Raw genomic sequence first — 12,342 nt, forward strand, 5'->3', positions numbered from 1 at the left:
ATGTAAAAATTTTCCTGAGAAAAATCATCTGTTGTGCTGCTCGGTGGGCTCGTCACATTTAACCTTTTCCTCAGACCCCTCTCTGTGCCCCTCATGTTTCCGTCACACTTTATTTAATCAAGATGGCGGAACAGCGCAAACAGCCTTCAACATACAGTATCATTTAAAATAATTTCAGCAGTGTGGTACCACAACAGAACAGGTCAAAATAGGTCTATAGAAATGAACCGTTGTATAAATGAAGTCACTGTACGATAGTAAGAACACTAACCCTGGGTCTGGATTGTAGGCTGCATGGAACAAGTGCTGTCACACATCCAGAACCTGACTTCTCCTGTAAAAAATTTTCCCACCAGCCCCAGGTGTCCACCAGTCGTCTGGTCTGGACTTTGCTACACAAAGGTCTGGGACGTCTCAGGACTTCCTCAGCTTTGTAGTCTGCAATGGGAACCTCATTTTGTCTTTGTAGTCGTCAAGCCGAACTTTATTTTGGCAGCCACCGTGTTAAAGGGGACAGGTGATTTATGAGGCAAGGGGCAACAGGGTGATCCCACCTTTTATTTCCTCTCTTTTTTTCCTCTGGTTTGAGACTTGTCCTGGACGTTGTTATGGCGTCCACACACAGCTCTCAGTCTGTAAGTACTGGGAGAGCTGGACTGGGGGTCCAGGATTAGCGATCAAAAGGCCGAGGGGGGGAGTTTTGGGGTAAAAGGTTGGAGGTAACACTACCCCGGCCTGCCCAGGTGGTGTGGTTGAAAAGAGACTCCCATCTGTGGCGTGGATGGGTCGAACATAGGGCCATGTGTGTGTGTGTGTTTCTGCGTATGTCGGCTTCCAATATGCTGTATGTGTGTGTATGACTTTTATGGAGCGTACACTTCGTGGTGAACTCCGTCTAGTTGGATTTGAACCGTAACTGATTAGATTTCAGGCCCGGGGAGGTGACCTCTGACCTTATTACAACATCTGCGCCCCTGATTTTTCCTCAACCACATTTCAGCTTCACATTACTCTGAGCCGCTGAGTCCTGGGTACATATATGAAAAACAACAAGACAAATAAAACACACCTGCATGTGCACATTGTGGGAAATCTTTATTCCTAAAGGCTGGTACCAAATGAACCTTTACTTTCAAGCTGACATGGATGAGACGTCTAAAAAGAGACCAAAAAAATAAATAAAATTTGAATATCTACTATTCCAAGACCTACTACTGCATTAGAATTTCATTTTAAATATTTAAGCTCAGACTTGAACAGGTGCTTGAGGATTAATGTTGCATAAAAATGATTAAGACATTAATGTTTCACATGTCATCTGTGTTTATACCTCTGTATTAGATTTATTAAAACACACACACACAGACCATATTTCCATCAATAAATATATTTATTGTTTTACAGTTCTTGACCAGATTTTTTTTTTAACACACACTATTTGCATTTCCTGCCAGCCATGACACTGATGGTGGTCTCACATGTGGGTGGTCTCATCTTCAGGGTCTGTGTCATCGTGTGGCCCAGAGATCTGGGCTTCAGGGAGGTAGCTGCACTGCAGGTAGCAGTAAACCACCTGGACCTGAAAAACACACACACACACTTGTTCTGATCTATGCTATAAAAAAACTGCTGCAAAACCAAACATTGATCATTTTTCATCTCAGTATTCAGCAGCACGTTTCACTGCTTCGCTCCCACCTGTACCACCACCTCCTGGGAGATATCTACAGCAAAGTCATAATGTCCATGTCCAGCCACAGGGGGGCGTAACAGGCTCGGACCAAACACTGTAGCCAGGTTCAGCAGAGACATCTTGTTGATGTCTTGCTTCCCAGCGACTCTGGGGGGGAAAAAAAAAAAAAAAGAAAAATCATGCGGCAGTTGTGGCTGCATTGTCCAAAGTTTTAATTTAGTTGCAAACGATGTAGATATTCATGAAACTGCAATTTAATTTTGTTAATTTTTTTAAAAATTATTCTATAGGGCGTAATTTCAGTGATGGTAATGACATTTGTGACCTCATCATTTTAAGGTGAAACAATGATTGAATTCAGGAGTGATTATGTGGTGTTGTGTTGTCTGATTCCCACCGTTGGAGGTGGTGCATGAGGTAAAGGAAGGTGTGGCGGTTCGCGTCAGGACACGACTGTAGCAGGGTCAGCATGGAGACGAGGCGTGAGTCCATGTCCTGGATGTCTAAAGGGGAGTTTTAACCAAACATTTGTGTAACTCTTTCAGGCTTTAGTGTAGTTTGAATGTGGTTTTTCATGTGCCATCCATGCGTCCCTCTTACCCAGTGTCCTGGCCAGACCCTGAAACAGCTCAGTGGGTATGAGAGGCTCGGGCAGCTCTCTGAAGTAGAGTTTGAGAACACCAGAGACGGCGTTCACCTCTGCACTTCTCAGCCTGGTTACTGCTTCACGCAGATCTGAGCGGGGCAGATGATGATTATGATTGTTTTTTTGGTAAACACTTCCTTCCTTCGAAGCACAAAAGCCCTGTAACAGTGCTGAACTTGAACTGAACATGTCATAACTCTCAACTCAAATTTGAATGCACAATTTTCAATCCTTAGCACCAAACAAATCCAAACATGAGGTAAAAATAAAAGTCTTCAATGAGTTTGAGAGTATGAAAGAACAGCTGGCCTGTCTGAATCACTCTTTTTTTTTGTTTTCTTACTGCTGTTGAACGCAGCCTTGAGCATGCCGATTTCACTGGCGGTTCCTGAAATCCTGTAGATTCCCACCTCATCCATGCCTCTCCTCTCCAGCTCCTCCACACAGCATCGCACCACATGGGGAACCAGCACTCCCTCCTGCCTGGCAGAGGATTGAAAGAATCAAGAAAAAAACCTCCTCGTTTGTTTAATGCATCGGGTCATTTCATTTCTTTCTTGCCACACTTCTGCTTCTCTTCACAGCTCACTGTCCCAAAAACCAAACTGCCTCACTTCTTGAAACTAGCTGTAGAAAATGGTACAGAAGGGAAATAAAACTCTAGACTGAGACGCAGCTTTCAGTTTCAAGTATTTTAGACACCCCCTGAGACCAGACATGGTCCATGAAAACACTTTTTTGCACTCAAACTTTGTGCAGGAACTTACTGGGCCACAGTTTCAATAGGGACACAGAAGACAGGCTGTTGTTGAGCTGTGGAGCTGGGCGGCTCAAGCGGGTGGGGACTGTACTTAAGGGACAGGGTCACCTCCACTTGGCCAAGCTGCAGGGTCTGTCTCCTCCATCGCTTGTTCAGGGAATTAGTGTCCAACTGATGAACAAAAAATATGTACAAATCAACACAAAGGCAGAAAAGAACCACATCCCAATTCAGCCTTGTGAACCAAGGCCAGAAAAATGGTCCATGCACACACTGAACATGATGCTGTGGCAGGTGAAATAAAACAAATTACAGTCAAAACCCTGACCTACAAATAAGTGCTACTATATTTTTCTTTTTTTAATTTATTTTTTATATTTTTAAGGCAGCTCAATAACTTGAAGCTAAAGCATCTTCATACCCTTAACGTAGTTTTTCCCAGCACAGTATCATCCTGCTTTTCAGACTGACTCACACAGAGCACCCTCAGGCTCTGAGCCCCGTCCACCTGGAAAGACAGCTCCTGTTTGAAATTAAAAAAAAAGGCAGGCATCAACACTGACACTGAACACTTCAGTGTCCTAAAGCTGCGACAAGAGCATTCATGCCTTGTTCTAAGCCTTTCCATCCTGGCTACCAGTTGGACTTAGGGGAGATTTTACAGCCACTGATCATGTTTAAAGCATGGCTGCACTGCAGACTTTTTAATCTCCAATGAATTTAACTGAGGCCTGACATCGTGTCAGATGCTGTCTAGACACGGAGATGTCCTTCAGTAACATGGACTGCCTCACAAATCATCTACCAACTGTGTCAAACTGTATCACATCTACAAGACCATAAGACGAGTAGGCACGCTGTCAGTTTCTGTTTTGGTCTTCAGACCAAAGAACGTCGAATGATTTAGTTTAAAAGCACCAAAGTCTAACCTGGTCCCAGTGTGGGTTGAGGCTGCAGACCGAAGAGTGTGTTTGGGCCTGTTTGTCGTAAAACTCATAGCCATCCACTTCCACACAAACATAAACACCTGAAAGACAAGAGTGTCAAAAATGACATGACCTTACCATTGACCTACTCACCCAGCCATTTTCCCTTCACTTCCCTTCACATTTTTAGTGTAATTTGAAAATACTAAATGCTAAAAACGTACAGCTTGGTTGCTGCAGGCCACAGGCAGAGTGAATCGCCACACTCAGAGTCCCACACAATGACTCCTTGTCCTCTACAGGTGAGAGAGACACACAAAAATACTTTGAAGTGAGACATAGGAAATTTAGAAAGACAGAGAATGTGTCAAAAAGGTTTTGTGGGCAGCAAGAAGAGATCAAAAGTAAAAGCCCTTACAGTCAGTGCATTTTAATTTCTGATACAGGATGTGATTCTGTGGTACGCCAAAAAAAAAAAGAGGACAGAGAGGTAGATAAAGCCAAATGATAGTTATACCAGTGTTGGAGCTTTGTAGTGGTGGCTGCTGGGTCATTCTCAGTTTCACACATGCACCAGTGAGAGTGAGCAAGTCTGGAGGGACAGTTTCTATGTCTGACAAACAACACATGGCAAGGACAGGCACCAATCAGCTTAGAAACTGCAGAAACTACACACACCACACACACATTTTCTGTACTGTGCATGCAAACATATTCCATCAGCTGCAAATCCTAAGAATATCCTAAGAATATTTGGCTTTCTTGCATGAAAATTTAATAATGAGACGATGAGCAAAACGGGCGCTAGTCAGCTAATCATCAAATGGTTTCAACTCCAATCATATGCGCTTCACACATTTCAGGTCTGTGACCTATGCAGACTTCTGACCTAGTTACAGCTGCTCTCTTACAGCTACATCAAACTCAGCTATCATACCAATACGGTCCTGAAACCTAACCCACAAAATGGCCCTCCACAGATGACTGCGTATTAGTGAGTTCAGTAATCTGATTGCTAGTCTCATGTTTATTTAAAGATAATTATTGAAACCCAGCCCCAGCCAGGAAAACTTTGCTGATATGTGAACTTACTATCTGTGGTGAGTTTATGAATGGCCTCTCTCCATTCTTCAAGTTCGTATAATGAGGAGAAGAGGAGAGTGTGACTCTGCAGTGAGATAAAACAGATTGCGGTTGTATTTTAGTTGCTGCTGCTGAGAGTATCACATTGTTCTGGCAATAGTAGGATGTGTGTTTGTACCTTATCACTGGGGCTGTGCAGCTCCAGCCTGTAAACAGGGGAGTGTGCCAGCAGCATCAGCTCCATTTGCTCCAGCTTCTTCCTGTTACGAGCTGCCAAGATGGCGCCCCTGGTTCCCTTCTTCACACACAAACACATTTTTGTATTTCATTCGTCTGTTAAAAACTGGTCACGCTCTTCTTTTTGTATTAGTGTCTCCTTCACATTGACATACTGCTTGTTGTTGTAGCTGCTGTCGGAGGAAGTACGTCTTGGTTCTTATGGTGTGTAAGCGGAGGTGTGTGTCGGACGGTCGCTCCTGATCTGCAACCCAGTGCAGTTTGAGACCAGCGAGAGGCAGGTACCAGCAGAACCTGTACTGATCCTGCTTCCTGGAATAGGCAGGAAGTCAAAAGTTATTTCAGCTCTTTAGCCATTAATTTTTCCATGTGCTCCATGGCCACCGCAAAAGTAGCCATGAAGCACTGGACCATGATACAAAGGAGATACGTACAAGCAGCATTTGCTGCTGCTGGATTGTCAACGTGTAAACCACATTTCCCACAGGCCCTGGTGTTCTCCCTCGCTACACTCACCCTCTAGTTGCATGTTTGAATCTGGTGCACAACAGGAGGTCGGTGTAAAGAAAGAGATGACGCAAGCTGCGCTCCCCCTCGCTCATATCCACCACAAAGCCATCACGCATCAGTTGACGTCTCTGGGGTAGACGCAGACACACACACACACACACACACACACATACAAACTGAGGTACATTATATTCTGTAGTGCATTTTGATGTTTCAGTTACTGTGCATAGTGAGGAGTGGGAGGGTATGTGAGGATGGGTGAACACGTAAACATGCGGTGAAACAGCCTTTCATGTTCATCTTGGTCAGACGCCTCACCATGCCATGACTGAGCATGACCTCCCGTTTGCACTGCGAACTCTCGTTGACACCTGACAGGAAGCTGCGGGACAATCTCAAGGCTTCCTGTAAGGCTATGTAATCTCCATGCTCCACTGGTGTCGTCTTAAGGAGGTCCTACAAGACCACAGAGGGGTTGCTTTAGTTTCAGGATCTTAAATTAAATATTAATCAGGAAGAATAAATTAAATTAATTATCCATGGTTTTCTTACACGCAGCACAAGTGTGGTTTTGGTCACTCTGTCCAAAGGCCTGTACAGTAGAGCTGCAGAGGGACAGACAACAATCAGACACTAAGAGCCGACAAGTCATTTTGTGTAAAGCACAAGTTTAGAGTCTGTACCTTCAAATGTGTATGTGGTTCGAGCTCTGTCTGCACCGTTGGTTGACATCATGCTCTGAAAGAGCAAGAGACAGAGAGGCTGGTTAAAAAAAACCCTGATACAACCTGTTACAGTGCGTGAGTGTTTATATATTCACTCCGTTCTTTTGGAAGTACAGCTGTTAGTACCTCAGCCAGAGTTCGGAAGCGTGGGTCTGACTGCGTGCACTTCTGAACAACTTCAAGAGCTTCCTCGTAGTTTCCAATGAAACCACCGTACACACCAATCTGATTCACCTGTATGAGCAAAACAGCATATGACAGCATGACAGAAAAAAAAAAAAGCTTAAGAACCACTGCATTATGAGATACAGGCCTTTTGCACAGCAGACACAGTAGTGGGCACATCTCCACCAAGGCCAAACAATCATTCACGTCGAATGTGTATTTGTGTGTTGTCTCAAAGTTTTTCCCAAACCAGTTTTACAGAATAACAGAGTGAGATTCAGTTTCATGAGCTGGCGTGAGTGATTAAAGGACACATTCTGGACAGATGTAACTCAGGGCTTTCGTACAAAAAACGAGCGACCCACAAAATGTGTGGGTCAGGAAGTGAACACTGTAGGTTAGTAGCACTCAGTGGCTCAGACACAGGTTCATAAAAATCATTGTTAAATGTTGTATGAATGCTGCTTTGGTGTCTCGTCGAGCATTTCTTAGGGGGATTAGGTTGCTTTGAGAGAATTTGTTCCCATGATTTCTACATTTCTAAAATCCCGGCCGCAGCCCTGTTCAGACCATGAACCAACTGTTGGTTCAGACTGACAACACTGAGGCTGCTTTGTCTCCACAACCCAACATCAGAGTGCTTTGTTTCTATTTATTTGCATCATCGCTTATTTACTTATTTATTTGAGGGGTAATTTCAGAATGCTGAGGGGCTCTATGCACACATACACACACACACACTTTGCCACACTGATTCAGAATGAGGGCTATCAAGAGTGCTGCCTTAGCACAGGTGTTTTATAGGTTCCCAGTAGGACGCTGATCTGCAGCAGGTGTGTCTTAAAGAAACAGGGGCAGGATGGCCTTTTTCAGATCAGACACTCACAGCAGGAAGACCACAGGTGGAGCACATTACATAACGACGGCTTCGCTTTGGAGCCGTCATTAGTGCCATTACTCACACCTGTGCTTCCCCTGCTGAGACAAATCTTTGCTGTGAAGTTTTTGTTTGATTTTATATAAAACAATAAAAATGCACTTAATAAAATTGCAAAAATAAAAAATAAAAAAACACACACACAAAAAACATTTATCCAAAACAAACAAAACAGGTTTACTAAAGTATTAAATGTGAATATGTGTAAATAAATAAATTCTCATCTTAAAGCTTCTTAAATGGGAAAATGGATGTTAAAACTGTCTTAACTGATTTTGTGGTGGTGAACATGTTAGTGATATTAACATTTATCTTAACATAAGTCGTGTCCACCTGATGAATGGAAGTCCAGTATTCACTCTCCTTTTGGCTTTGATTTTGTCTCCACCAAGTCCATTTCACACTGACCACATGGTGTTCTAACACTAAAGCGACAGAGTGACTCACCATTTTCAGAAACAGGTCCCCCACCATCAGCTCAAAGCCCGTGTGGCTCATTTCTTTTTCCTCACCCGGGCTCGAATCTGTTTGGCAGTGAGCGTTCAGCCGAGCCTTCAAGCCAGTGTAGAAGCTTTGGTGCATGTCCCTGAGCTCAGGCACCTGGTAGAAAACAGTCTGGACCTCTCGACTGGACAGAACCGGCTGGGAGGTCCCAGCAGAGGCCCGCAGAGCCTTCATGGGCTGGAGATGAAATAAAAAAAAAAAGAAATAGAAAAAAAATGAATAAAGGTCAAACAAATGAGCTGTATAGTAGGTTAAAGGCCAAAAGAGTGTGCTGTATGTTGCTGTGTTGAAGACAGAGAGAAAAAAAGGGTGTGACGAAGTGAGAAACACAAGAATGTGTGAACATACTGAATTGAGCGTCCAGTTCACATTTCCTACCCCACCAACTTTCACTCATATGTGAATATAAGAATACAGAATAAGAATATAGAACATGTTTTCATGAAAGATGTAAACATCCAAACCCTGACGATCCCAGACCCAGCATCAACTTTCTGATTCACTTCTCACATCCATGTTTTTTCATTTGAGAATGAGGAAACAGGGGGTTGCTGTTGCTATTAATAGCACAGAAAAAAAAAGAAAGAAGTAATTGACCAAGATAGCACTGCCTGCATACGCAATGTATTGCTACTCATATCAAGAGTCCACCCAGCAATGACAGAACAAGTCTGAAATCACCAATTAATATAATATGTATTATTTGTTTAATCCAATCCATTTTTTTGTTTGTTTTTTGTAAGAATTAAAACAAAAATAATAATTTGTGTTAATTCGCCTGGCTAGCCGTTTCCCCTTGTTTACAGTCTTTACGTTAAGCTAAGCTAACTGGCTCATAGCTGTGGCTTCATGTCAACTGCGCACATGGCATCAGTCCTTTGAGAGAAAAGGGGAACCTCTTTTCTAATGGAGAACAATCTATTTGTGGTCAAACGAGGAAGCTGAACGATGAAGACGTTGAATGTGAATACTGTACATAATCTTCTATGACACAATATTAACCACAAACAGAAAAACATGCACGTGACTCAGATACACTAAACACATACAAAACAACAAAATAAAATCATGTAATATTAGAAAAAATAAACCGTTGAGGACATAAATTGACTCAAAATAAGAGTTATTTGGTGGCTGTTCTGAAGGCTACTTGATGAAAAGAAAGTGTGTCTGTTTTTTATGGTGAGTATGCTGACAGTAGAGCAAGAAAAGGGAAGTTAAACAGTGATAATAATCATATCAGCAGGGGTTTTCTGCTTTTGAAATGTTACTGAGCCCAGAGAATAACTAATGTTGATACTGCAGTGTTTATGTTTTGATGCTGATTCATGAGAACACAGTTTTTGTTCATTTTGTGGAGTAGTAGAAGTAAAGAGTATCTAAAAAGTGAGTAATCAGAAATTATTTTCATGTTTGTGTGTGTGTGTGTTAATGTTACCATCAGCAGTGCCTCCAGCTCTCTGAGATAAACCTCCTCACTCTCCAGGATGCCCTTCAGAACCACAAGCCTCCTCTCCAACATCTCCTCCAGGCTGCATGACGTCTGAATCAGACATTGAACAACATGTCCAAGTTCATCATAAGAAGTCAGTTTAGCCCAAAACAGAAGTAATGTCACTATGTAGGATAACAAACTGTGCTTTTATTTGCCTGTGAAGTTTTTCATTTTTTTGGCAAACAAAAGGAATATACATTTATTCATATTTGTTTCAGTAACAAAGCTTTTAACAAAGTATTTTCAGGATGCATCTTTAGTTGCATCTGGCCCCATGTGGCCCTGGATCCCCCTCACTTTTCCCACCGATTCACCGATTTGCCCACCAGAGAATAAGAGAAACGACAGAGCGTCGACTGAGCGATGCAGGACATTTGTGATGAGGATGAAACGTGAACTCACAGGGGTGTCCGGGAAGTCTATGCTCTCTGCTTGGAGAGGGGAGAGAAGACAGGACACTGCCTCCTCCTGAAACACATCCTCCTCCAAGACATCCATCTCTGCTTCCTCTACTGCTGACACACAAACACACAATAAACAAAATGTGTTAATATGTGGGCATAATAAAAAAAAAAAAACCGTTATAAGTTCCTATATCTGCTCCCCCCTTTGAAATGTGTGGACATTGTTGTGGTTGCAAACAAAATAGACACCTGCCATTTGACTGAGGCGGTTTTTATTCTTCAAAAAAGCATAAATGGCGCAAAAAAACTATAACATTTTAACAAAGAACACCGCTTTTCAGATTGATTACTATCAGTTTAATCAGAATTATCTAACGCCTCAATTTTAGAGTGCTGTGTTTTCCCCGAAGACAAAATATAATGCTTCATAAATTAACTTTTTCCTTGCATAACAAAACGTTATAGCTCACCTGGTATGTGTTGTGACTCCAGATAACCCACAGCCTCCCGGTATACGTCCATCAGAGCTCAGAGGTCTTCTCCTTACAGCGCAGGCTGAGCTCTGGAGACCCAGCATGCGAGCACGCACAGCTGGTGACATAAAACTTCCTCTTTCTGTTAAGGATGCACAAAAGAGGAAAGTACAGCTTCCTGTGCGAGTGAAACCCGCTAAAACTGATGAGGGCTGGCACGTTTAATCCATTCCCACAGTTGCAGTTTACTTCAGACGTTGACTAGTTGCTATACAAGCCTACATTAAGATCAGCTTGTGTAGCTGATCCAGGATCAGCTTAAAAGTCATAGACATGCACATGCAGGCATGTACATATACCTTGCTAAAATTGCTAAATATTCTATTTTAAAACACATTTAAATTTTATATAGTATATTATGCAGCAGAAATGTGTGGTAATTAAATTAGTAGCAGGCCTGCTTCGTAAATGTGACAGTATTGGTTCAATTAACCAATGAACCAATGATTCACTTAGGAAAAGGCTGCGCCAGCCAAGAACAAACGACTGAGACCTGCAGGAAGTGTATTTATTAATCCAACACTGCCCTCTGTAGGAAAAGAGCTGACAGCACAGCCTCTTCAAGGCCTCATGTCATCTATATTTTTGTCTCTCTAAGCTTAGGCTGTTGTTGTCCATTTCTGTCAGCTGTTGTTTCTGCCGCCGTGAATGTTAAGCCACTACACCACAGACACATCCTGTAACAGCTTTGGTAAAGGCCCTTTGCTACTTCTGATTGTGATTTGTAGACTGAAGACTGTTTATGTAGGATTGTTTTAAAGTTGAAATAACCATTGTATGATTTTTTTTAACACGTAAATCAGTCTATTTGTTTATTTGAAGATCACGTGATACAAATGAATAATCTGCATTTGTGTTTCTCCATCAATTATAAACGAAAATACTGCTCTTACTTACTATATTCACAAATATGACTGATGTGACCAAATCTGAAAATGTGTCGAATTATGAGTTTTGTATGTGTGTGATGCCTTTTAATGGTTTTGTATCCTATTTACTTCAGAAATGCACTTCTGTCTTCCCTTATGTCTTGATGGAAAAGTTAAACAAAAAATATATTTCTGAGAGCATTTGAAGGCAACGTTAATATTACCGGGTTGTTTCACCTGGGGGAGGCGCTGCATTTCCCAGGTTCATCTGTTTACCTGCTGTGCACTGCAGACTGTAAGACAGACAATATGACTGAATAAGAACAAGCTTAAATCTAACTGAAGTGCCTGTGCTTCAAACGATTCACTGCTCTTGTTACCACTGGCCAAACCAAACTACATTCATCTTTCAGTCAATTTAAGGAGAAAACAATTAAATGAGTTACTGCCAACAGTTTAACCGCTCTTTCACAGTGTTAAACCGCCCTGGCACAAAGGCAACATGTGAAACCTCCTCAGAGTCGCGTGTGCTTTGCCTGTGAAAATACTGCGGTTTAGTCTACCTCAGTACCACAGTCAGTTTTCAAAAATTTCCATTTCCATTTGTGCTCAGGCTGAGTGTTCACAGTTTAATATTTAAACAATGAAATTAAAAAGGGAAAAAAATGGATTGGATTAACCCTAATGCAGAAATAGATAAAGTATGCCAATCAATGTGAATCATAAGGAAATCATAGATAAATATAAAAATAAATATATTACTGAAAACTGTGCACTGGAGCCCCAATTCCTGTCACACTGTAATATTACAACCTGTTATTGCCAGAAAATGCACTCAAACTGTAGGAAGGTCAT

General features: G+C 42.1%; 1 protein-coding gene across 1 annotated transcript; it reads right to left on the minus strand.

Moving 5' to 3' along the window:
* Positions 1-1,344: 1,344 nt before the first annotated feature.
* On the minus strand, positions 1,345-10,707 carry si:dkey-33c9.6 (active breakpoint cluster region-related protein). Its single transcript, XM_041031867.1, has 22 exons — positions 10,556-10,707; positions 10,084-10,193; positions 9,625-9,729; positions 8,130-8,363; positions 6,707-6,814; positions 6,539-6,593; positions 6,408-6,460; positions 6,174-6,311; positions 5,862-5,983; positions 5,501-5,657; positions 5,287-5,406; positions 5,118-5,193; positions 4,543-4,638; positions 4,250-4,321; positions 4,029-4,126; positions 3,521-3,622; positions 3,107-3,270; positions 2,683-2,822; positions 2,294-2,428; positions 2,091-2,196; positions 1,699-1,840; positions 1,345-1,579 (listed from the first exon to the last, which is right to left on the minus strand). The coding sequence occupies exons 1-22, from the start codon at positions 10,605-10,607 to the stop codon at positions 1,475-1,477; spliced, it is 2,490 nt and encodes an 829-aa protein (XP_040887801.1). The 5' UTR covers positions 10,608-10,707; the 3' UTR covers positions 1,345-1,474.
* Between the last annotated feature and the right edge of the window lie 1,635 nt (positions 10,708-12,342).

This window comes from Toxotes jaculatrix, chromosome 23 (assembly GCF_017976425.1).
Source record: "Toxotes jaculatrix isolate fToxJac2 chromosome 23, fToxJac2.pri, whole genome shotgun sequence".
Taxonomy (NCBI): domain Eukaryota; kingdom Metazoa; phylum Chordata; class Actinopteri; family Toxotidae; genus Toxotes; species Toxotes jaculatrix.